The following is a 25,951-nucleotide window of genomic DNA, read 5'->3' as shown; positions in this document are numbered from 1 at the left end:
AATGGTACATAAATTGAGTCCTGGGGAGCTATTTCCCTATTACTTGTAGAATAAAGATGATTTCTGTGGCTAGTCGTGCAGGGCCGTGATTGCAAATTTTGTTTTCTATAGTTTTTTGTTGTTGCTGTTTGGCTTTCTAGCTTTTATGATTTGAAAAATATGCTGAGAGACTAAGCTGGAATACCCCAAAGCAGGAAGAAACCTTGTAGGCATTTAAAAAATGCCATGGAAATATTAATCTGCCATTGTTTTGCTTGGGGTTCTAGAGAATTTTGTTCTTTTCTACTGTATTTGCTCTTATTTCTGTAGAACATCTAATTTAAAAAAAATTGATTCATTCAGAAGTTGGTAACCAGAGGATTTCAGTGTATTGGACAAATAGCATTTATAGATAGAATTGTTCTTTCTCTCCCTTAATACTGAATCACAGAATTGCCACACATTGAAATTTTCAATTCTCAACAACAAATGATCAAAATATATGGATCACTCACTCAAGGAGGTCTTAGAGGAGGAAAAAAACGGTGGAAGGAGTGAGGAGAGGCTAAATACCCCACAGCATCAAAAGACCAGACTTTGCTGCAAACTCGGATTTTACACTCAGCTTTTCAATACTTTTCAAATGTTGGTATTTCTTGGCTGATGCTCATTTGGTAAGATGACACAGATAAAATAATACTTTTCATTTTTCAGGCATGATTAAATTCAACAAAAGCAATATTCAAAACAGAGAAGATTAATACACAATGAATAATTACACACATAAAGAAGTTAATGAATTCTGTCTCCCAGCATAAAGAACTTAATGAAACCTTAAGGGATGGTGCATCTCTGCTGAACATTTGTGCCAATTACAGCCCATGTGCCCTGATGAACTTCTAGCACTATGTAGGCTACTGAATATTATTCAGCTGTTTCCTTCATTACAATTTTTCCTTACTTATATTTTCATTTGAAATATTTTCTCATATTAATGAGATAAAGCAGCATTTAGTTTTATTAAATGAAAATTATTTTAATTATTGCTCTAGAATAATACACACACTTATGCAGAGAAACCTCAGTGGGAAGTTTTAATTTAAATTGTTCGCCATTAGAATGAAACAAAGGTTGTTTCAACATGATTCAACCACGAATTTTATTAGTTCATTATCAACATACACTCAATTTACTGGAATTAACTTACTGTTTGTTCAAATTAAAGGTTTTATTTTGTCCATAACTGAAAAGTCATTGGCTGTATTTTTTAGAGGGCATTTCAATTAATAGAATAAAAATGTGTTCAAAGGTGACAAACTGCAAGTACTACCTTTTGCAGTTGAAATTAACTCTGCTTCCCTCTTAACTTTTATCTTCTGTATTTATTAAAATTGTAAAACGAAGATTGTTTTACTTGTTTTAAATATGTTTTTTCAGGCTTTTTTTTTTTTTTTTTTTTTTGGTTTGAAGGGATTTAAGTGAGTCCCTAAAACTAGATTTGCAAAATAAAATGTATTTAAATAAAAACAGCATGATGATGATCAAGACCCATAGGAGATGTGTCTAAAATAGAGAATTCAAAGAATTTATTATCAGAATGAAAACTGCAGCCTATACAAAGAGATAGAACTTTGGAGGTAGAAAATCTTCATACACATTTTCTTTTTTTCTTTTTTGAGATGGAGTCTCGCTCTGTCGCCCACGCTGGAGTGCGGTGGTTCAATCTCGGCTCACTGCAAGCTCCACCTCCTGGGTTTACACCATTCTCCTGCCTCAGCCTCCAGAGCAGCTGGGACTACAGGCACCTGCCACCACTCCCAGCTAATTTTTTTGTATTTTTAGTAGAGACGGGGTTTCACTGTGTTAGCCAGGATGGTCTCGATCTCCTGACATCGTGATCCACCCACTTCGGCCTGCCAAAGTGCTGGGATTACAGGCGTGAGCCACCGCGCTCGACCTTCATACACATATTGATTACACTTACATTATTGCACAAATACTGGTATCAAAAAGTTATTCAAACTCATTTATTTAGTACAGAGGTTCTCACCCAATGGGTATTTATCAAATCATTTTTAAAGCTTTGTTTGCTTGTTTATTTTTAACACTTATGCTGGGACAAATTTGAATATTTTAATTCAAGAGATTGTAAAAAGTCCCATAAATCTGGAGAATTACAGCCTCCACAGATAATTCAGATTTATTTAGAGTTGAGATTGAAGAAATTTGTGTTTATATTAAAAAGTGATTAAAGCAAATACACACCTAAACTCTCCTTTCCAAGTTGTATATTCAAGTTAAATGTTATAGAACATAGTTCTTAATAGTGACTCTGGAGGCAAACACATTAGCAATAACAACGTGAATACCTCTTACAATTTTGCAAATAAATTTTGGGGAAAATAGTCTTTAAAGTTATTTTCTAAAATGAAGTTCAGCATGCAAACTGTTTGAGCCTGTGTTGGTCATATATTTTTTCATTAAAAAAAAAGTCTTAAATATTTTCCAACTTAAGAAGTCACATCATTGAAGTTACAAATATGTGGAATTAGTAAAATTTACTCAGTAATGAATGAAACATCTATTTTGTTCTGGCCAATATTAATATTAGCTAAATCTAAATAACTAGATAATAATCAGTTAAAATAATTGCTGTCAAACTCAATGTCTATTAACTCTTTTTTCTTTCTGATAGGTGAAAAACGTATTTTAAGCAAGTAGTGGATTCAGATTTTTCTCATATTTTTAAATTAAGAAGGTTAAAAGATTACACAATAATATAAACTATAATAAACATGCAAATAAAAAATAAATATATGACAGGGTAGAATCAGAAGTAAAAGTTCTCTAAAATTATTTCGTTTTCTGACAATGTGGCAGACTATATAACCTGAACCACCATCCCACAGGAATAAAATAAATTAAAACACTTTCCGTTGCCCTATGGTGGTAGCCAGTTGCTGTAACTAGAAGAGGCCTCTAACACATTAGAAATGGTACCTTATATTTGTGATCCCTGTATAGACCAAGCTGATGAAAAGTTATAAATGCTGTGAAAGAGGTTCCCCCAAAATTCCAACCCACTGACAAATGAGATGATAAGAAAGTTTGCCAGTGTAGACCTGGGCTCTCGTTGAGAAGGAACAAAAAATCTCCTGCATCAGTCAACAAAACAAATGTAACATTACCGTGACAGCCTGAACCAGGTTTCAAAAGCTTTCAGAGACAATTCACAGAGCAAGAGTCCCTATTCTCATCAGTTGTTGTATTGGATTCTAAAATGCTCAGATAATATATTTATCAGAATAATAGTATAAACATGTTTACAATGAAAAGACATAATGGAAGAGCTTGATAATATTAGAAACTGCAGAAGACCAAGGAAAACAAAGGCAGCCAGAAAGAAAACCAAATTATCAGCTATCTACAATGATGCTGGTAGTGGACATCTCAACAACTACAATAGAAGTCAGAAGAAAGGGGGAAATATCATTGATGAACTAAACGAATTACTATCAACCTTGACTTTTAAACTCCATTAAATATTATTTGAGAATGAGGAAATACAGAGATATATTTAGAACCAAAGAGTGATTAAATTTCAACAAGTCTCTAATTAAGGGAACTAATATAGAAAGATATTTTAGAAAAAAGAATCTTTGGCCAGATGGAAGGGTTGAGACTTAAAAGAGGAATGTGAGCAAAGAAATTCAGAAGTTTATGGGAAAATCAAAGGAAATATAAAAACTAATCACAATTATGATAAATGTTGGAGATAGGGAATAAAAATATTGTGGGCTTAAAATCCTGGAAAACAGTAAATTACATTGTTTTGTGGGCCGTTAGAGATAAAGTTTTAACATAATGAGGAGGATAGACATACTGATTCATTTTAGATAAAAGTCCATATTACAAACTTACAGTAAATGTACTTTTTGTTAGATATGAAAGTTTGAAAGAAACTATCAATTCCACCCCAACATTAAGAACAAGCATAATAAACTACAAATTTATTTCTTGCTGTATCATAGAGCTAAGTATGCAGAGAAACCTAAATTACTTAATGCTGGTAACAGGCAAGGCATGTCAAAGAGAGAGAGGTCACAAAGCTGCTTCCATCCCTGGCAGACTAACAGGGGAGGATGACTCTACCGTGGACATGAGTGTATAGAAATGAGCGGGCCAGGCGTGGTGGGTCACGCCTGTAATCCCAGCACTTTGGGAGGCCGAGGGGGTAGATGCCTGAGCTCAGGAGTTTGAGACCAGCCTGGGCAACACAGTGAAACCGCATCTCTACTAAAATACAAAAAATTAGCTAGGCGTGGCAGTGTGTGTCTGTAGTACCAGCTACTCAGGAAGCTGAGACAAGAGAATTGCTTGAACCTGGGAGGTGGAGGTTGTAGTGAGCAGAGATCATGCCACTGCACGCCAGCCTGGGCAACAGAGCAAGACTCCATCTCGAAAAAAAAAAAAAAAGAAAGAAATGAACCCATCTTTGGAAACACATCATAGCTGTGTGTTGGCTTTTTATGACTCATGAACATCCTGAAGAGCTCCCCTGCAGACGGAGTTAACAGTCCCCTGCTGAAACTTCCTTGTGAGCCTTCACTGAGTACAAGGATGCTGCCTGATACATGTCACCGGCAAGGCAGGGAACCTGAGAATGATCCTGCGACATGTGGGGTCTTCCTCAGTTGTAAGGCAGTGGCCACAGAAGGGTGGGAGTAGAGCACAGCTGAAAGGAATCCCTCCAAAGGTACTCTGGGCCTTGAAATATGCACTGTGGAGGTCCTCCGGGAGCTGGGGGCAAGATAGCAGGTTTTAGAGAGGTCTGCAAGGAATGGAAACCTAGGTCAGGACTGAAGAGTAAACTGAAGTCACAGAGGCCCCAAAACACTAAATCAGTGATAAAGCATAGACTTCCCATGGCTTGGAATGGCAATGAATGGGCTGGAAAGCATAAAGTAATCACTGGAAATTTGTGGGTGCTCACACCACATTCCCTATTCTAGATATACCTAAAAACACTATACATGATCAGTGAATAAAATATAAATAAAACTGAAACAGATCCTAGGCCCAGCTCAAAGATAAGTTGGATTGCTTCAACTCACTGACATCATCAGCTAGTTGATCAAAAAAGACACTAGCCCTTTACTGACTGTAAATACTACTTACTTCAGTCCTCATTGTTCCTTTACAAACAATGCTTAGCAGAAAATAAAGGGAGATACTCATAAAACAAAAAAATGTACCTCCTGTTGAAGAAGAAAAATCATCAATAGAAGCAGACCCATAGATTGCTCAGATGTTGGAATTATGACAGGAATTTTTTAAAAATGAAAAATGTGTTAACGAATAAAGCAGAAAGGACTGATACATTAACAAACTATTTCAGCAGAGAAACAGATGAAAGAGACAATTCTTGAAAAAATGTAACTTATTAAAACAGATTCAAATGTTATAAAAAACTAAATAGAAGACAAACTGTATATATTGAAAGATTTATATTGAACATGCTTTACTGAACTGTCGACATTCCTGGAAACTCATTTCTGTGAGGAAGTTTCTTAGCTTCTATACTTGCATTGCACTGAACTGAGAATGACTGATTTAGAATATAGACAAAGAGAAATGTCTGCATTGTAGACCAAAAAAACTATCAGGAGCCATGCTGTCTAAATGAAGGAGGATTCATAATTTGTTATCAGAGCACATTTCTGGGATTGCTGTTGTCATCTGTCTACATTTTCTGGCCTTTAATTAAGCTCACTTTGGCCTATGACCATAAGTCATAAATGGGATGAATGTAGAAGATCATCATGGAATAAGAAAAGGGATGGTTATGGAGATTCAGAAAACAGCTGAAGCATATGAAGACAGAGTAAGAAATCACCATTTTCCTTTCTCTAGAAGTGAAAGTCAGGATAATTATATGAACATCCTAGCTCTGTTTTTTAGAAGTTGCACTTGAATACTTCACTGAATGTTTATGCATCTCAGCTTTCCTATGAAAAATAAACTGAGTTTATAAGGTTAGAATAAAACAAGGTTCGTTTGGTTTTAAATTCTATGACCACAGAGATTTAAATAAGAACAATGAAGATCCCGAAAACAAATATCAAGATAGTATGAAGAAAGACAACTTTTTCAAAACTCTTGAGATAGTCACTTGAAAATTTAACAGAGACGATGGCAAGTTGAAATTATCATGATATTGATATAATTTACAATTGCAAAATTTTTCCATGGCAAACCATCTATCTATTAGCTTTAGTTGCTTCTCTATGGAGGGAATAATATAAAAAGGAAAATAAATGTGTGTATTTTCCTGGGAAGTCTATGTAAACTAGCTGTAAATGTCTGTATTTTCCTGGGAAGTCTATGTAAACTAGCTGAGACTCAGCTTTATAATAAAGGAATAATAATGGTAATTTCATGATACTTTTGAGATAAGTGTTTTTTTTGTTTGTTTTTGTTTTTGTTTTTTGTTTTTTTTTTGTGATGGAGTCTCGCTCAGTTGCCCAGGCTGGAGTGCAGTGGCGCGATCTCGGCTCACTGCAAGCTCCACCTCCCGGGTTCACTCCATTCTCCTGCCTCAGCCTCCTGAGTAGCTGGGACTACAGGCACCTGCCACCATGCCCAGCTAATTTTTTTGTATTTTTTAGTAGAGATGGGGTTTCACTGTGTTAGCCAGGATGGTCTCCATCTCCCGACCTCATGATCCGCCCGTCTCAGCCTCCCAAAGTGCTGGCATTACAGGCGTGAGCTGCTGAGCCCGGCTGAGGTAAGTGATCTTCTTAATGCTAGTTTGTTTTTTTGTTTTTTTGTTTTTTTTTTTTGAGATGAAGTCTGGCTCTTCTTGCATGGACTGGAGTACAGTGGCATAATCTCAGCTCACTGCAACCTCTGCCTCCTGTGTTCAAGCAATTCTCCTGCCTCAGCCTCCCAAGTAGTTGGGATTACAGGTGCCCGCTATCATGCCCAGCTAATTTTTGTATTTTTAGTAGAGATGGGGTTTCCCCATGTTGTCCAGGCTGGTGTTGAACTCCTGACCTCGGGTGATCTGCCTGCCTCCGCCTCCCAAAGTGTTGGGATTACAGGCGTGAGCCACCGCGCCCGGCAGCTTAATGCTAGATTCTTTAGTAAAATGCTTATCATAGTAGAGGCTCATGAATAAACGTTGTAATATCCAGAAAACAATCCATTAAATGTAGACTATAATGGAAAACATAGCATGATAGTAGTAAATACACTGTTAATATGTTTTTAAAATCCACACATTCATTTATTTCACTGTGAAAGAAAAAAAGGTGGCTGGGCTTGGTGGCTCATGCCTGTAATCCCAGCACTTTGGGAGGCCGCAGCGGGCAGATCACAAGGTCAAGAGATCAAGACCATCCTGGCTAACACGGTGAAACCCTGTCTCTACTAAAAATACAAAATATTAGCTAGGCGTGGTGGCAGGTGCCTGTAGTCCCAGTTACTCAGGAGGCTGAGGCAGGAGAATGGCGTGAACACATGAGGCGGAGCTTGCAGTGAGCCAAGATTGTACCACTGCACTCCAGCCTTGGCGACAGAGCAAGACTCCATCTCAAACAAGAAAATAACAACAACAAAAAAGGTTTAGAAGATTGTTAAAGGATATAATTCAGTTGTTGAAATTCAGGATAGAGGGAAGTAAACTGGGCGTCAGTAACTAAGTATTTGATCTTACACTAAGATTTTAGTGAATCCAAAGTTTTTGCTTTATTTTTTCCATTTAATTTTTCTTATCTACCATATATCAGCCTGAGATATATATAAAATATATATATGGAATTATGTCTATAGTAAAATAATCTAAGTCTTTTTTTTTTTTTTTTTTTTTTTTTGAGATGAAGTCTCACTCTGTTGCCCAGGCTAGAGTGTAGTGGCGCGATCTCTGCCCACTGCAACCTCTGCTGCCCGGGTTCAAGCGATTCTCCTGCCTCAGCCTCCCAAATAGCTGAGATTACAGGTGCCTGTTACCATGCCCAGATAATTTTTGTATTTTTAGTAGAGACAAAATTTCACCATCTTGACCAGGCTGATCTTGCACTCCTGACCTTGTGATCCACTCGCCTTGGCCTCCCAAAGTGCTGAGATTACAGATGTGAGCCACTGCGCCCGGCCTAAAGTCTTAAAATCTAGTTGTTTTATAAGATGATAAGACGTATTCGCTGACTGAATTTGAAACCCTTGCTCCCACAACTATTTTTTCAATCTCATATCCATTCTAATCTTTAGAAAGAATTTCTTGTATTCTTTTCATTTTTTTCTTTTCCTTCTCCTTGCAAATCCGCCTGAGAATGCCTCATTTTCTGCTATAACATGTGTTTGCTTCTTTCTCCCATAGCAAGAATTCATCTCAAGAAATAACAAAATGAATGGCTTTCATTCATTTACTTTGTGTGAGTGGGGGTATTCACCAATAGCTAAACTACCTAGGTTAAAAAGACTAGATGTGACATTTTTTGGCACAGTCTTTCCATTGAATAAACAAAATAATCAGAGCTTATGCTCTGGACCTGGAAAACACATAGCAATAAACAAAAAACAAAATACTATGAACCATTTCTAGCCCAACCCTGCCCCTGCGGTCACATTGGTTGCATGCTATTACCCTTACAATGTGAATATTTAAGCTGTGCGGGTCCAGCATAGTAGACACAGAACGTAATTATCAAAATGTGTCTGTGTGGGAGACGAAGAGTCCCTAGTGTTAGCCCCAAATAATCAGCCTTCTGGGGAGAAGGTTACATGGGAAAACCTGTTTACACAACAGGATGCATTCAGTTGGTGAGTATCTCACATGGCCGCATCAGTGGAATAAATCCTTGTTCCAAGGTAACTTCTCATTACGAAATATCAGAAACATAGTTATCTCATGTTTTCTTATTTTCCTCATTACTCTTTCAAAAAGAATGGAGAAATCACCACCACCACCACCGTACATACACTAGCACACAAGCCATAACTAATGGTTACATTTATAAAATGTAGTGTTTTTGTTTGTTTTGCTAAGAAGACAATGGAATTTGAACCAAAAGTCTGGCAGTTTCAAAACCATGTTGTCCGATAGCCTTCCCTAAGTACCCTGTCCCAGTATGATAACATTCCCAGCACAGTGAATCAGCTGTTCTCAAAGCCATTGTCTCCACCAAATACAACTATTCATTAGAGAATTTCAAGTTAGAAGGCTGAAGAAAAATAAACTATGCAGCCATTAGACAGGGAGGAATCTTAAATGCGTATTACTAAGTGAATTTAAAAAGCAGTATGACAAGGTTACATAGTGTGTGATTTCCTGTGTGTAATATTCTGAAAAAGGCCAAACTTTGGAGGCAAACTTTGGTGGTTGCCAGGGGTGTATGGGGAGGGAGGGATGAATGGTGGAACACAGTGAGTTTTTAGGCAGTGGAGTGATTCTGTATGATACTATCATGGTTGATACATGCCATTGTACCTATGTCAAAACCCATAGAACGTACAACATCAGGAGTGAACCCTGTTGTAAACTATGGACCTTGGTGGATAATGATGTCTCAGTGTTGACTTATTGATTGCATCAAATGTACCCCAGTGATGTGGGATATTAATAATGTAAGTGGGCCGGGCACGGTGGCTCACGCCTGTAATCCCAGCACTTTGGGAGGCCAAGGTGGGCAGATCACCTGAGGTCAGGAATTCGAGAACAGCCTGACCAACATGGTGAAACCCTATCTCTACCAAAAATACAAAATTAGCTGGGCATGTTGGCACATGCCTATAATCCCAGCTACTCGGGAGACTGAGGCAACAGAATCACTGGAACCCGAGAGGGAGAGGTTGCGGTGAGCTGAGATCGCACCATTGTACTCCAGCCTGGGCAACAAGAGCAAAACTCCATCTCAAAAATAATAATCATAAAATAATAAATAATAATAATAATAATAATGGGAGAGGCTATATGTCTGTGGGGCTAGGGGGTTTTGGGAACTCTCTGCAGTTTCTGTTCAATTTAGCTGTAGACCTAAAACTGCTCTTAAAAAAAAATAATTCAGATTCAGGCTCTTCTTCAGATTCAGAAGGTCTGGAATTGTAACCTTTCTTTCTGGAAAATTCCACAGCATTAGACAACTCTCCATTTAGTCCTCGCTATCTGCTTTAAAAAGCAAAGTCATATTTATGTCTTCCAATGTCTATTTGTGAAAAGTAAACACAAAGAAAAACTTTGTTTTAGTACATACTTTGCCACTAATTTATTCAGTGATAAAAGTAAATTATCTCACTCTTAGCTTATTTGAATAATAGGTATAAATAATGTCTCCCCTCCTCTCTCAACAGGTTTTCTTTTTTAGATTTAGAAATTATATGGCGTATGTCAAAATCATGTATACAGCATACATCTTTAAAATCAATAACAATATTTAGTTCCAGCAGCATGATAGATGTCTCAGTAAGGTAATCAAACTCTTGCTGAGGTGATGCTCTGTGCAACGGCAGCTCTAGCTTCCCCATCAGATGAATAGGTGAAATGCAGGGGATCACAGAAAGCAGGTAGCAGGCTTCCCACTCAGGTGCTACTAAGCTGCAGTAGGAAATCCAATGAAACACAGATGGGCATCCTGACACAGTCTATGTGACGGAACGCTACTTGGTCTTGATCAAAAATTGTATAAAAAGATTTTCTAATAAACCAATTTGTGAGGAAAAATTTAACCAGGATATATTTACTCTTATAAATAATTCTGTCTTTTCCATGTTCCTGTATTTGTCGTGGAATTTTGCTACACTAGAACTCTGTGGTCCCATATGTGATAATCCCATTCTAATTTCCAGCATAGAGTATACGAAGACTCTCAGATGTCAAAGGCTAAATGGTCTCAGCTTTAACTCAGTGCCTCATCTTCATTTTACCTCAAGACTAATGAAAGACAGTGAGAGAGAATGACAGAAGATTCCATCACAATTTGTGGCTTTGACTTTCAACTTACAGGACTGAAAATTACTAGCAATCTCTGCTAAACTCAAAAAGTATGTAATCAACCTTTGATTAGTTAACAATAGAGGGTGCCAAGAAACTATATATATCTGTGCGTAGTTATTATGAAACTGATCCCTTATCAGAAGGCTCGTTGGGTCAGACATCTGTTTGCTTTCATATTTAGTCATTCCACAAACGTGAACTGCATTGATATGAGAAATAAAATGCCAAATTGACATTTTTGTTTGGTTTTGTTTTCATTGGAAATTTCAGAGAGTAAATTTTTAGGTAAACTCTTTGTAAATTTTGGGATACAGTTTGAAGGCCTTGGGAAGATTTCATGGTGAAAACAAATTATAACAAAGGTTAATACGAGCCTTTGATAGTGCTCCATTGAGCTCAGAAAAATAAAGCAACATAGATCTCAATCAATGCCTCAATAAGCACTAATTGATCATGGCAGTTTAATGACTAAAATACTAATTTTCTTTTCTTTTTGGAGAAATATTATAAATGAAAGTAGGAATGTCCTAATACAGTCTGTACCCATTTAAAAATAATCTGCACAGCAGGATGTCTCCTGTTCCCCCTTTTTGACACTGACTTGGATGGCACCTTTGACTGATATATTAAGGGAAAATGAAAAAACTAAAAGTATCCAAGTGAGGTGAAAATGAGTTCAGGAAATGAATATTACATATGTAAGCACCCTATTGTTATCAGATTAAGAAGTTCCCGAACTCAGTCAAAATATCATAACACTCAAAATTAGAGTGTGCTTAGTCAAAGTAAACCAAATATAAAATTTTTGATGCAAGAAATCAAAAGAAAGACCCAAATTCCAAATGGGCACCTAAAGGCATAAAGCACTTTAGAATAACTAAACTGTAAAAAAAATACTTTACATTTATTTAGACCAGATAGCAAGACCCACAAAAGACTTAGTAGGGTCAGCAGGTTTTAAGGTAATAATATCACCAGCCGGTATCTGTGTAATCACAAAATACATGCAGTTTGATGTCATATGTATGAATATAGCTAATTAGCATCTTCATCCGGAGTCACCATCCACATGGAAAATTTCATTTTTTTAAAGGCAGAATTAGGCCAAACTTAACAGATAATGGTTAAGTGTTTACTTGACTTTAGTTTATGGGCTTGAGTGGTATTTCCCAGGGGCATCTAAGGTGGCCATATTTAATTCTTACCAAAAACAAGCAGGCCAGGTTGGTGGCTCACGCCTGTAATCCCAGCACTTTGGGAGGCCGAGGCAGGTGGATCATGAGGTCAGGAGTTCAAGACCAGCCTGGCCAATATGGTGAAACCCTGTCTCTACTAAAAATACAAAAATTAGCCAGGCACGGTGGCAGGTGCCTGTAATTTCAGCTACTCTGGAGTCTGAGGCAAGAGAATCGTTTGAACCTGGGCGGCAGAGGTTGCAGTGAGCCGAGATCACGCCACTGCACTCCAGCCAGGGTGACAGAGTGAGACTCTGTCTAAAAACAAAAACAAAAACAAAAACAAAAACAAACAAACAAACAAAATGTAGCAATACATTATCAAGACATACATACGAATATGTAAATAATGATTTTAGACCCATCTGACACAGTTTTCTTACCATTACTCAACTGTGTAGCAAAATAGCACTGATATAATTATAGCACCACCCCACTTAAAAATATAATGGCATACCTAGAACAACAATACTCAAACGTTTTGATCTCAGGAATCTTTTATACTTCTAAGAATTATTGAGAACTTCAAAGAACTTTTGTTAATGTGGGTTATATTTTTCTTCATTTACTCTATGAGAAAGCAAAACATACATTTTTTAAACAAAAACATACAAATACACACTTCATTTCTCATAAAAATAATGATGTTATTGCATGTAATGTAGCCTCTTAAAAACTGCATTGTGCACTCATGAGAGAATGAGAGTAAAGCATTAAAATTATGACTTAGCATTATTATAAAATTAGTTTTGGCTACATGCATGTCCAGAAAAGATCCCAAGAAGCCCCAGGGATTCACCAACAACACTTGGAGAACCATTGGCTTAGAAGACACCAATTTTTACTGTTATACAATTGAAAGCCTATTAAATCCTTCATATTCAGCCCTGTTTCTAGCCATTATCTTTTTGTATCTCCTAAATTTTGTGTTCTTTAGCAATATCCATTTATCGATCCTTCAACACAAATGCTTAATGCTTTTCTATGCACCTGGCACTGCTCTAGGCAAGAAGTAAATGTATAATCCTTGCCTTCAGGATCTGGGAGTATACTCAGCAAAAGAGAAACATAATTTAATAATTGTATATTTTTATAGGTTCTATAGTAGAGATGTGTACACAGCACTGGAGAAGTGGAGAAGTCTTGCCAGATACTGGCGTATTTTGACTCACTTGTGCTTGTTCTTCCATCTGTCTTTCTCTTCCTGCACTCCCAAATTGCAAACTCTTATAATCCTTCAAGTCCAAGGTCAGATACCAATTTCCATTTAAGCTTTATCCTGTTCATGCAATCACTTTTAACTCTATGGTTTTTCATGTATAGCACAACATTTTATGACGGTGTTACATTGCGTTTTCCAGCTTTATTGAGGTAAATTGACAATAAAAATTGTATGTATTTATGTATTTAAGGTGTATCATGTGATATTTTAGATACACATACATTGTAAAATAATTTCCATAATCAAGCTAATTAACATATTCATATACTGTACTTAAAAAATCATTCTCTTAGCAAATTTCAAGTAAATGGATGAAGGAAGGAATCTTCAGTCAAAATGGGTAGGACACATTGTCAACAGCAACATGATTTTACTGAAAAATAAACTGTAGGCCGGGCACAGTGGCTTACACACGTAATCCTAGCACTTTGGGAGGCCGAGGCGGGTGGATCACCTGAAGTCAGGAGATTGAGCCCAGCCTGGCCAACATGGTGAAACCCTGTCTCTACTAAAAATACAAAAAAAATAGCCGGGCGTGGTGGCACATACCTGTAATCCCAGCTACCCGGGAGGCTGAGGCAGGAGAATTCCTGGAATCTGGGAGGCAGAGGCAGGAGAATTACTGGAACCTGGGAGGCAGAGGCTGCAGTGAGCCTGGGCAACAGGGCAAGACTGTGTCTCAAAAAAAAAAAAAGAAAAGAAAAGAAAAGAAAAGAAATTGCAGTTGCAGGTCAACTGATATGAAGTCACTATTGACTGTGGCTGTGGAGTGAAATGAAGCCTCATCTTTGGACTGTGAAAGTCTCCTGGGCTTTTGAAGCATTCAGGATATGGAGAAAGCCCATGTAGAAAGAGTGAGTTTGCAGCGATTTTTGAGATGTGGGCTTAAACCATTATTTATTTAACTGGAGTAAAGTAGATGACTGCATTTTATCTCTGTTTTGTATTGTAGGTTTTACTGGTTATATCTCTACCATAATACTTATGGTTGGTATATGATACCTACATGCCTGCATCATAAACTAGCAAGAAAAATCTGAGATTGGTTTAGATAAACCAAATCAAGTTTTAAGGAAGAAATTTTACACAGATTGTAGTTAGTGTGACAGGTTGCTGAGGACAAGGGGTCTTCTTTTCTGTAAGTATTCCTGAATATTGAAAACTAATGTAGAGTTCTAAAAACACTCCCTTTTGCCTTTATCCTCTTCTGCTGCACAGTTTTGCAGAAGGATAGATCATATCAAATGGGAGGGAAAAAGAGAAAGATTTACAATCTCTCCTTGACAGTGTTTTACTTCATAAGCATCTTCTTGTAAAGTATATTGGTCCTTTTTTATAGAAAAAACACTGAAAGATAAAGAAGAATCAAATCCATATTAAATTTAGAAAAGGAAAATTTGTGGGTAGAAAGGCAATCTACAAAACCATTGGATGCATTATGCTGTCAATACATCAACAAAAAGGAAACTCAGCCTTTTAAAAATGCTGTAATGTTTTCCATAATGGTTGAACTAGTTTACAATCCCACCAACAGTGTAAAAGTGTTCCTATTTCTCCACATCCTCTCCAGCACCTGTTGTTTCCTGACTTTTTAATGTATGGCGATTCCTCAAGGATCTAGAACTAGATGTACCATATGACCCAGCCATCCCATAACTGGGTATATACCCAAAGGATTATAAATTATGCTGCTATAAAGACACATGCACACGTATGTTTATTGCAGCACTATTCACAATAGCAAAGACTTGGAATCAACCCAAATGTCCATCAGTGACAGATTGGATTAAGAAAATGTGGCACATATACACCATGGAATACTATGCAGCCTTAAAAAAGGATGAGTTTGTGTCCTTTGTAGGGACATGGATGCAGCTGGAAACCATCATTCTTAGCAAACTATCACAAGAACAGAAAACCAAACACCACATGTTCTCACTCATAGGTGGGAACTGAACAATGAGATCACTTGGACTCGGGAAGGAGAACATCACACACCGGGGCCTATCATGGGGAGGGGGGAGGGGGGAGGGATTGCATTGGGAGTTATACCTGATGTAAATGACGAGTTGATGGGTGCAGCACACCAACATGGCACAAGTATACATATGTAACAAACCTGCACGTTATGCACATGTACCCTACAACTTAAAGTATAATAATAATAAATTAATTTTTTTAAAAAAAAGCTGTATTGGTCTTGAAAACCTCCCTATGTAAACAAACGAAATGTCAGCCTTTTAGGGTTGATTCATCGAGTTGCTTACTCAGGAAAATAATAATTGTTCAAAAATGATTTTGGACTACATTGACTTTTGAAAAGCAGTGAGGGTTGGATACGAAGATAGAGTAAATTAACCAGAATCACTTAATACGGGGATGGGTAGAGTATTGATTTGGAGCAGTGGAATTTGTGAATCATTTGTCCTTACTTTATTTCACTGCTTTGATTTTTCTTAGTATATACCTTCTCTTAGGTTGCATCATGATTTGTTATAAATTAGGATTTGTATGCATTCACTAGGGCTTTACCATGTGCAGTTGTTTCTGGGTTCCTTATCTCATTTAATCCTCACTACAATCCTATAAAGCACACACCGTTATCCCCAGCATATATGAGGCAGATGAGCTTTACAGAAGTTAAGTGTCTTACCAAGGTCACACAGGTTTAATTAGAAGAGGTAGAATTTAAGTTCATCTCTCATAACCCTTTGTTGAATGTTAATTAAAAGTTAAATCTAGGTTATCATATTTCAAAAGCCTTGTTATTTTTATTTTGTTACTATTATCATAGTTTGGTAAATGTACTTAAAGAGTTCATATTAGTTGTCTTATTTAATATAAAGTTACATTTCTTGTGTAGTAATACAATTATTTTGGCATCTTATAGTGAATTCTAATTAGATATGATTAATCATATGAATTATCCCTCAAGGTAAAATCTGTGAACTTGGCCACATTTGTCTTCTATTAGAGATTTCTCTTCCCTGTCGGTTAATGATTTCTGAGCTGACCAGGCAAGACTCTACCTTAAGGCTTACCAGAGTCTAAAGGTATTATCCTCTTTTTATTCCAATGCAGAAACTATGCTGCACTGGTAATAATTTAGGAAATTATCAAATGGTGCCAAGATGATTTAAGAAGGTTTCTCCTGGTCTCTGTTCAGAGTCTGACTCCGCCCATTGTGTATGCACAGTCAAATAAAGATAGGCAAAAGCCTAAAGGTCAGATAACATTTTGCTGATAGATATTTCACCCCCAAACGCTCTTGGGGGAGCCTTCTGTTGCCCCATATCTGTTCTCTTATCACTGGCAAAAACAACTGTGAATATTCAGCTCAATCCATGTAATATCAAAACCATGCATTAATTTTCTTTTTCTTTTTTTTTTTTTTTTTTTTTGAGATGGAGTCTTTGCTTTGTCACCAGGCTGGAGTGAAGTGGCGCGATCTCAGCTCACTGCAACCTTCGCCTCCCAGGTTCAAGTGATTCTCCTGCCTTAGCCTCCTGAGCAGCTGGGACTACGGGTGTGTGCCACCATACCCAGCTAATTTTTGTGTTTTTAGTAGAGATGGAATTTCACCATGTTGGCCAAGATGGTCTCGATCTCTTGACTTCGTGACCTGCCTGCCTTGGCCTCCCAAAGTGCTGGAATTACAGCTGTGAGCCACCGCGTCTGGCCCATGCATTCATTTTCAAGAAGATTGCTGTGTCTTCTTCTGAGAAATATAATCCAATATGTTCTTTCGAATAGCAAACAATTTCTAGAGTAGTTAATGTCTTAGACAGATGTTAGGTCAAGGTTGACTTGTTTCCCTTCGAAAAGTTACAGAGATGAACCCATTAGACAGACATCTAGGTTCTCAGAGACTTATGAAACACAGACTTTTTCAGCTTTGTAGGTACATACAATAAGAAATTTCGGCATATTGTCAAAAAACTTGCTTCTGAGGAACAAAAAGGAAAATAAGAAAGCACTGATACAATTTGCTACTAGAACATGGTGTTTTATTTATTTATTTATTTTCTTATTTTGAGACAGAGTCTCACTCTGTCCCCCAGGCTGGAGTGCAGTGGTGTGATCTTGGCCCACTGTAAGCTCCGCCTCCTGGGTTCACACCATTCTCCTACCTCGGCCTCCCCAGTAGCTGGGACTGCAGGTGCTTGCCACCACACCTGGCTACTTTTTTTGTATTTGTAGTAGAGACGGGGTTTCACCATGTTAGTCAGGATGGTCTCAATCTCCTGACCTCGTGATCTGCCTGCCTTGGCCTCCCAAAGTGCTGAGATTACAGACGTGAGCCACTGCACCTGGCCACTTTATTTTTATATTAAAATTATATTCACATGCCTATTATTAAAAAGTCAAAAAATAACATACAGTTGAGGGTATAGAGAAAAGGGAACACTTACACACTGTTGGAGGGAATGTAAATTAGTTTAACCCTTAAGGAAAACACTATGGAGACTTCTCAAAGAACTAAAAATAGAACTACCATTTGACCCAGCAATCCTATTACCTACACAAAGGGAAATAAATCATTTTATCGAAAGACACCTGCACTTGCATATTTACTACAGCACTATTCATAATTGCAAAGTTATAGGTTTAACCTAAATACCCATCAATGGTAGACTGGTGAAAAAGAAAATTTAATACATACATACCATGGAATACTACTCAACCACAAATAAGAATAAGATCATGTCCTTTGCAGTAACATGCATGGGGCTGCAGTGAAATATCCTAAGTGAAACAGAAACAGAAAATTAAATACCACATGTTCTCATTAATAAGGGGCAGCTAAACAATGGGTATGCATGGACATAAAGCTGGAAATAACAGATACTTTGGACTTTGAAAGGGAGAAGGGTGGGAGGGGAGAAGATTAAAAAACTAGCTGTTGGGTACAATGGCCACTATTGAGGAGATGGGTTCAGCAGAAGCCCAAACCTCAGTATTACACAATATAGCCCTGGAACAAACCTGCGTATGAACCCCAAATCTAAAAATAAAAAATAAACAAGGACACATTAAAGACTTGAAATAAATCAAAACAAGCCAAGAAAAATTACACTTGCAAAACGTGCCCTGGGAGGAAATAGGAGGTGAGTGTGCAACAGGGTTTGAGTGTCTGGTTTCTGTTTCAGGCTTTTTTTGCCCTGAGTTTTTTGTCTTTGGTTTATTGGGCCAGAGAACAAGTAATCTAGCTGTGCAACCAAAATGAATCACGGAGCCGAAACACAGTTACCCTGAAGCGTTCATGGTGCTCAGCATCTCTTCAGGGTTCCAGTACTGGACCTGCTTGGCTGCGGCTGATCGCCTTCCCAGGCCAGCACAGCCGCTGAAGTGACGCACTACAATGAGGCGATATGGATGATAAGTGCCATCTTTAATTAATGAGAGACCTCACATTTCCATCTTAGAGGGCTATCATTTATTTGGGACGCAGAGGGAGAAGACAGGACCGTCTCTGGCAAAAGCACACTGCCTTGTTGATCGTGCATTGTAACAGTAATGTACAAATGCCAAAGATAGGAGATGGCGAGCTCTGTCTGGGACAATCAACCTCTCCTGGAGTCTCATAAATACAGTGAGATACTAGAATGTGTGGTTAATATAAAACCAAATTCCGTCTTGAAAATGTAGTTTCCCTCTTCTTAAAGGCATTATGTTTCTGGATTTGATTTCTTTCTAAAACCACAAAAATGAAGTGTCTGCCTTCTGCAAGATTGCCTTACCTTAACGGAAGGAGAGAAGTGGAGCTCGGTGACATTCGCTGAAAGGTTCAATGATCTAGGGCTCTTCTGCTGTGATTGCGTCTGTCAGATCCTAGCACCTCAAGAGCACAGTTCCCTTTCTTTTGTGTAAGAAACGGGTACTGATAACCACAGCAAAAAAAAAACCTGTAGTGTTTAAAATCTGTAAGTAGGTGAGAAACATTGAAGGTGAAGCAGCATCAGACGTGTTGTCGTGGTTCGCTTTGTGTTGTTCTGAGGAGCCTAACAATACTGTAGAACTTCTAGATTCCTAAATGAATAAGGTCACCTCTTTTCATTAAGAGAATTGCCCAAATCAGACTTTGTTTTGTGGTTTCCGTGATGGAATGAGAAAAATGAAACAAGCTTTGAATTTGTTGGAAAAATAATCTTCTCCCTTTAAAATGTTTACTTTATTCACATAATTAGAAATGAAAATGGGAATTAGGGCATCCAATGAAGATAAGCCTGTAGCTTCTATCTATCATGGAATAATTCCTAGTTAATATCAAATAATGGATTTAAAATAACAGAAATGTTAGACAGAATGACATTCAATGACAGTAAATTGTAATGATGAGAGATGTGGGGAAATTTTTAAAGATGTACAGGATAGAGTAAGTTACAATAGCAAGGTAATGGAATGAGAACACTGTAATCATAACAATTACAAAAGAGTGCATGCATATGTTAATATCACAAATTGAAATGATTAAATTGGGAAACATTTATATTTTATTTTTAATGTTAACTTTTAATATTCAGTTCAGTCTATTTAATGCCAAAACCATGCATTAATTACTTTTAAATGTTAAATACTTTCATCATATTTCATTTTTATCAATGCTCATGAATGTTCAGAGAATGTTGCTGTGATTGGAATGAAAGAAGCTACAGAAAATATAAGTTAGTTTTGTACCCCAGAATAGAAATTAGATTTGTGGTTCCACCATCAGTCTCTGCAAAAGTTGGTTCTTCATTTCATAAAACATCAATTTAGCCATTTCTCATACACAGAATACTCTTACCCTTCTTCAAATGAGACAACACAAAGGCTAATCTTGCCACTGCAACTGGTTCAAAATCAGACTTTTCAGAGATGCACAGCTCTCTCTATCAGAATAAGGGATTGAATATCAACCAAAATGGGGACAACCTTCTCTGCAGGAAATCAAATCATTCTATATTTTCTAGCACTCCTGAAAGGGAGCCAAGGCATGATTCTTCTAGCTTAGAAGTCCATTTCCACATCCAGATTTCAAAGGGTAATGACACAGTTTCTGAAATCAGAATTATCTTGACTTTGGTTACATTTTATTTTGGGGTTGAAATCATTTTTTAAAAGTCAATTAGGTGTGTAAAACATTTTTGAAATCAGTTAAGTGGGGTAAATTAGCAAATCTTTAAAATGGAGAGAATGTAAGTTTTGCAAGTGGTAAAAGTACATATTGGGTTTTGCTAAAAACAACAAAATACAATGAGACCTAATGAAAGTAAAAGCCCAAACATGTATTTCTCAACCCTAATGTTAGAAAGAAACAGAAAACCTCTGCAGCTTGGCAAACAAATGCTCCTTAAAGAGATTTGAGTCAAGACTCCTATAAATGCCCTGCTTCTCCTCAAAACCACTGTGAGCCACAATATTAGAATAAACAACTGTGCCCATTCCCTCTGAATTTTGGGAATTTGTCAAGTGTAAAGATGGAACAAGCCATTTCATTTATTTTTTCCTAGAGAAGCATGTGTGCATTTTCTTCTTGGCCTCACATGCTTTTTGGAATTTTCAAAACCTGAGTTTTAGAAACATAAAATCTAAAACAGATTTTCATTTTCATTATTTAAACACTGAGCCATTTAGGCAACAGAGCCATTCACTGCTCTTAGCCTGGGTTATGGTTTTGAAAAACTTCTTTGTCTCTGTTACCATTCAGGAAATACACCTTCTTTTTGAATTTATAGAGGCTCAAGTATTCTAATTGTTTTGGAATGACCTAAAACATTTTTTCAAAGTCTCAGTATTCTGTTTCTTGGTTAGGTTTTCTGTTATTTGTAGATATTACCTAGTTTTCGTTCATCAGATTATTTAATTCTGCTTGGATCTTTTAAATACAGAAAGTTTCTAATCCCTTGCATCTGAAATGCATGATTTAGTCAGATAATATTTGCATTTTTACTATTATAATAATGGCGATGAGAAACTCTGTTGAATTAGATTAAATGTATCACATGTTCTCACTCATATGTGGGGGATTTAAAAAAAATGAATTCAAGGACATAGAGAGCAGCATGATGGTTACCAGAGTCTGGGAAGGGCACTGGGAAGGGGGATGAACAGAGGTTGGTTAAGGGGCACAAAAACACAATAGACAGAAGGAAGAAGACCTAGTATTTGGTAGTACAATAGGGCAGCTATAGGTAACAACAATGTGTGATATATTTGAAAATAACTAAAAGAGTGGAATTGTAATGTCCCTACCACAAATAAATGAAAAATGCTTGAGGTGATGGATATCCCAATTACCCTGACTCCATCATTACACATTGTATGTTGATATGAAAAGTTCATGTGTACCCCCAAAAAATGTACACCTATTTTACATCTATAATAATTACAAATTTTAAAAAATGTAAATAAATAATATCCAAGTTCTTCCCAGTAAAAATATAGGTTAAATATATTAAAGTAAATTGTGTTCATCACAAAAGAAGACATTTATTGGTTTGTACAAAAGTAAAAATGGAAGTCTCTCATCTTCTTCTTCACTGGCCCTTCATTCCATCCACTCTCAATCCCTGGCTTTCCACAGACTCATTGTCAGCACTATCATCAGGTTTACATCTACGCTTTAAGGACATTTTTAAACTTAGATTCTATAAAATCCGCTATATACTCCTTATAACTTGATTCATTCACTTTAACATTTATCAGGATAGCCTGTCTTAGTGCTACACACAGGCCATGAAGCTTCAGTGGCTTACTGTCATATGTGTATTTCTCACTCTTTCACCATTTGATGGCATTTAGCAAGGGTTCCTCCATATTTTTGTGATGCCTTCTGGAACATGTGGACTCCAAGGCCAGTGTAGAAGGGCATAAGAAATACCTAAGAGGTACACTGACTCTTACCTACCCCTCTTCTCCCAGGGAACACAGGTCGCTTCCAACGACACTTTACTGGCTGGAACTCATTATATCACTGAGGGCTTCCTACAAAGGAGGCAGAAACAATGAGGCAACCAGCTGGATACTTGGTGAGCATTCAGGAAGTCTGCCACTTGCACTGAACATGTTCTAGATGGCTCCCTGTGTTAGCATACCTGGGCATACCAATAAAGATTTTTAATCAAATAAATTTTGTATCTTATAAATGACATTTAAGCATTCTTTTTTGTCTATAATATCATAAAACTCAACTCATGAGAGCAAATGTTTACTACATAAAATGAAGTATATAAACTATCCAGATCATCTCAGCTCTCTAAAGATTACCACAAGAGAAGATCACAGGGACTCAATACTCAATTCACCTTTTCTATCACTGTACTTGGGGATGAAGTTAGCTGCCCTGAAGCTTACAACCTCAACAATATTTTGGCTTCAGAAAGACAAACCAAATGGTGGTTGACTGAATACATACAGATCTGAAACCACACAACTGTTCTGTGCTATTCGTGGTCAATATTGAGAACATTATGAAGATAACAGTGTTCTGTACACATTTGGGATCCATCTCATAAGAGTGGTTTTCATTTGCACCTACATAACTTCTAGCCACTTACTTGACTAGTTTACCACTCTTTTCATAAAATACCAGTCTCACAGAATTAAGTTCTCATTTTGCTGTTTTTGTTTTTTTTTTTTTTTTCCTTCTGAAATGCTCCTGAGGCAGAATACGTTCTGGAGACAGGGAGCCTAAGGCCAACCTGCAGCTGACTTCTTGAAACTAGACCAAAAGGAAAACCCCACCTTTCCATGCCCAAGTGACAAGGGTCCAGAGGCTCCTCCCTCTATAAAACCTCCTCTCCCCTACATCACAAATGAGAAATACTTCTGATTGGTCACAGGCCAATCCTTCATTCACATGGGGTGTAACCAACTGGAGGCCACTAAAGGGTATGTAGGGATGTTACCAAACTCTTTTAGCTTAAGAAAAACCCTAAAGAACATTGCAATCCAGACACTTGAGCTGCTTGCTCGAGCCTGCTCCCACTCTGTGGAGTGTACTTTCACTTCAGTAAGCCTGTGCTTTTGTTGCTTCGTGCTTTTGTTGTTTTGTTTGTGCATTTGGTTCAGTTCTTTATTCAACATGCCAAAAACCTGGATAACTCCAGTCAAGACTTTCCATCCAGTAACACTCCTGTTAAACAATTATTGACTAAAGCATTTTGCTTCTCTGTATTGTTGAAAAATATTGCAAAATGCCATTGAAATAGTCAATATGGTAATAAGATATTTAAATCACTAAGTGTGGACTTTATCTATGACAATACTATTCTATTTAAAATTTTCTGGCTGGGCAGAGTGGCTCACGCCTGTAATCCCAGCGCTTTGGGAGACCGAGGCGGGTGGATCATGAGGTCAGGAGATCGAGACCATCCTGGCTAAAATGGTGAAACCTCGTCTCTACTAAAAAAATACAAAAAAATTAGCTGGGTGTGGTGGTGGGTGCCTGTAGTCCCAGCTACTCAGGAGGCTGAGGCAGGAGAATGGTGTGAACCCGGGAGGCGGAGCTTGCAGTGAGCTGAGATCACACCACTGCACTCCAGCCTGGGAAACAGTGTGAGACTCCATCTCAAAAAAATAATTAAAAAATAAAATAAAACAAAAAGTAAAACAATAAAATTTTCTTATTGCATATTGCTTATCTCTGATATTTTGATAATTGCCTGAAAAAATTATCAAATTTTCACAATGTGGTTTAAAATTTTTCAGAAGTAATTGATGCCAACTCCTTAATAAAGAAAAGACACCAGAGGACAAAGAACTCACTCCCTTCCAAGTTCTATGCATTACATTAATTAGTTTCAGCTCAACAGCTGAAAGATATGCTTTTCCTAAAACTGACATGATTCCATAGAAATCCAGCACAGCACTGATTGAGAAGCAGATTCGAGGTGGTGTTTTCGTCAGTGGCACCATACTGTTCCTGTGCTAAGTGTCAAAAAAGATGCAAGTAACCACAGGTTATAATTCTAGCAATCACTGTGAAGGTATTTTGAGAGATGGGATGACCTGGGAATTGTTTTTGTATTCCCTTCTAAAAGCTGCTTCTGAAATTAACTGTTTGATTCTGCTTAGTGTGGCTGACATTGGTCATTGCATATATTGGAATATTATTTTAGATTTCAGAAAATATCTAATACCACCATTGCCTGATCAAAGAAAGGGCCATTGTTTTCCTTTATATGGTTATCAAATTCTTTGGACCCCAGAGTCTTTAAATGAACTAGGAAAATACCTAGAATATGTATTTATTGAATAAATAAAGGAAGGAAAATCACTTACATGTTATTATTTGAGCGTTAGTCCACCTATCTATGTCTCACTCAGAGATCTTTGTAATACTTGTGATTCTCATAACTGTAATGCTTTGAGGTAATGGAAAATGGCAAATACAGATGCTATCTCTTTGAAATAATGCACTGAAACTTCTCAGCCATTAACACATTAGTTTGAATTAGCCAGTCTATTTTTAGAATGCAGGAAGAATATGACTTAAGACCGGTTTGAATTAACAGGCAAAGTCCAAAACTTACAGTGCTACAGAAAGAAAGAAAGGTTAACAGAATTTTTGGCAAACCTAGCAAATTAGTGGGTTTTATAATATGGATAAAGTGGCACAGATGGGGGCTGGAGAAACATTGAGGAAAAATATCCTATTGTATAATTTTATACAGTATTCTCACATTACATTTAATATGATGTTTCCACTAGAGGTCTAAATGTGGGAATCTAAGGAACTATATTTATCCAGGCAGAATGAGGCAGGATGACACTGGACAATCACCGTGGGATGAGGAAGATGAGTTTAAAGTAAAGATCAAATTCACCATGTAGGAAAAAGAAAGCTATATTAGAGTTTCTCTCTTAATTTAAATAATCAATGAATCAATGCATTTTGTAATTGATTTCTAAAGACTAACAACAGAATTATCAGAGAATGCTTCCAGTCATAACTTTCCATGGAAAAATATAATTATTTTAGCAGAGACTGCTACTCCATACAAATCTAGATCTCCATATGAGTGATTCATGGCTAAACCTCATAAGCACAGAGGGAAAGGCTGAGCCACTAGGCAGATAGAGTTGTAATAATTCCATTGCTGGCCAGGCGCAATGGCTCACACTTGTAATCCCAGTACTTTGGGAGGCCAAGGCAGGTGGATCACCTGAGGTCAGGAGTTCAAGACCAGCCTGACCAACATGGAGAAACTCCATCTGTACTAAAAATACAAAAAAAAAAAAAAAAAAAAAATTAGCCGGGTGTTGTGGCACATGCCTGTAACCCCTGCTACTTGGGAGGCTGAGGCAGGATAATCGCTTGAACCCAGGAGGCAGAGGTTGTGGTGAGCCGGAGGTTGTGGTGAGCCGAGATCGTGCCATTGCACTCTGGCCTGGGCAACAAAAGGGAAACTCCATCTCAAAAAATAAAAGATAATTAATAATAATAATTCCATTGCTGAAGTTATGCATTGTATAAGGCAGAGTGTTGAGTGATACCTTCTGGGTTTGGCCCTCAAGTGAAAAACAAGCCAGAGACTTACT

The 25,951-nt window shown here is 37.3% G+C and overlaps 1 protein-coding gene across 1 annotated transcript in view; it reads right to left on the bottom strand.

The window, feature by feature from the left end:
- LOC140712458 (uncharacterized) overlaps nt 1–25,951 on the bottom strand; it is a 98,675-nt gene that overhangs the window by 38,701 nt on the left and 34,023 nt on the right. The window contains 4 exon segments of the mRNA XM_073019519.1: nt 10,380–10,570; nt 18,678–18,816; nt 20,214–20,298; nt 24,200–24,337. Of these exon segments, the coding sequence (XP_072875620.1) occupies nt 10,380–10,570; nt 18,678–18,816; nt 20,214–20,298; nt 24,200–24,337 (553 nt within the window).

This window comes from Chlorocebus sabaeus, chromosome 9 (assembly GCF_047675955.1).
Source record: "Chlorocebus sabaeus isolate Y175 chromosome 9, mChlSab1.0.hap1, whole genome shotgun sequence".
Lineage (NCBI taxonomy): Eukaryota > Metazoa > Chordata > Mammalia > Primates > Cercopithecidae > Chlorocebus > Chlorocebus sabaeus.
This window is presented reverse-complemented; position numbering and strand designations above follow the sequence as displayed.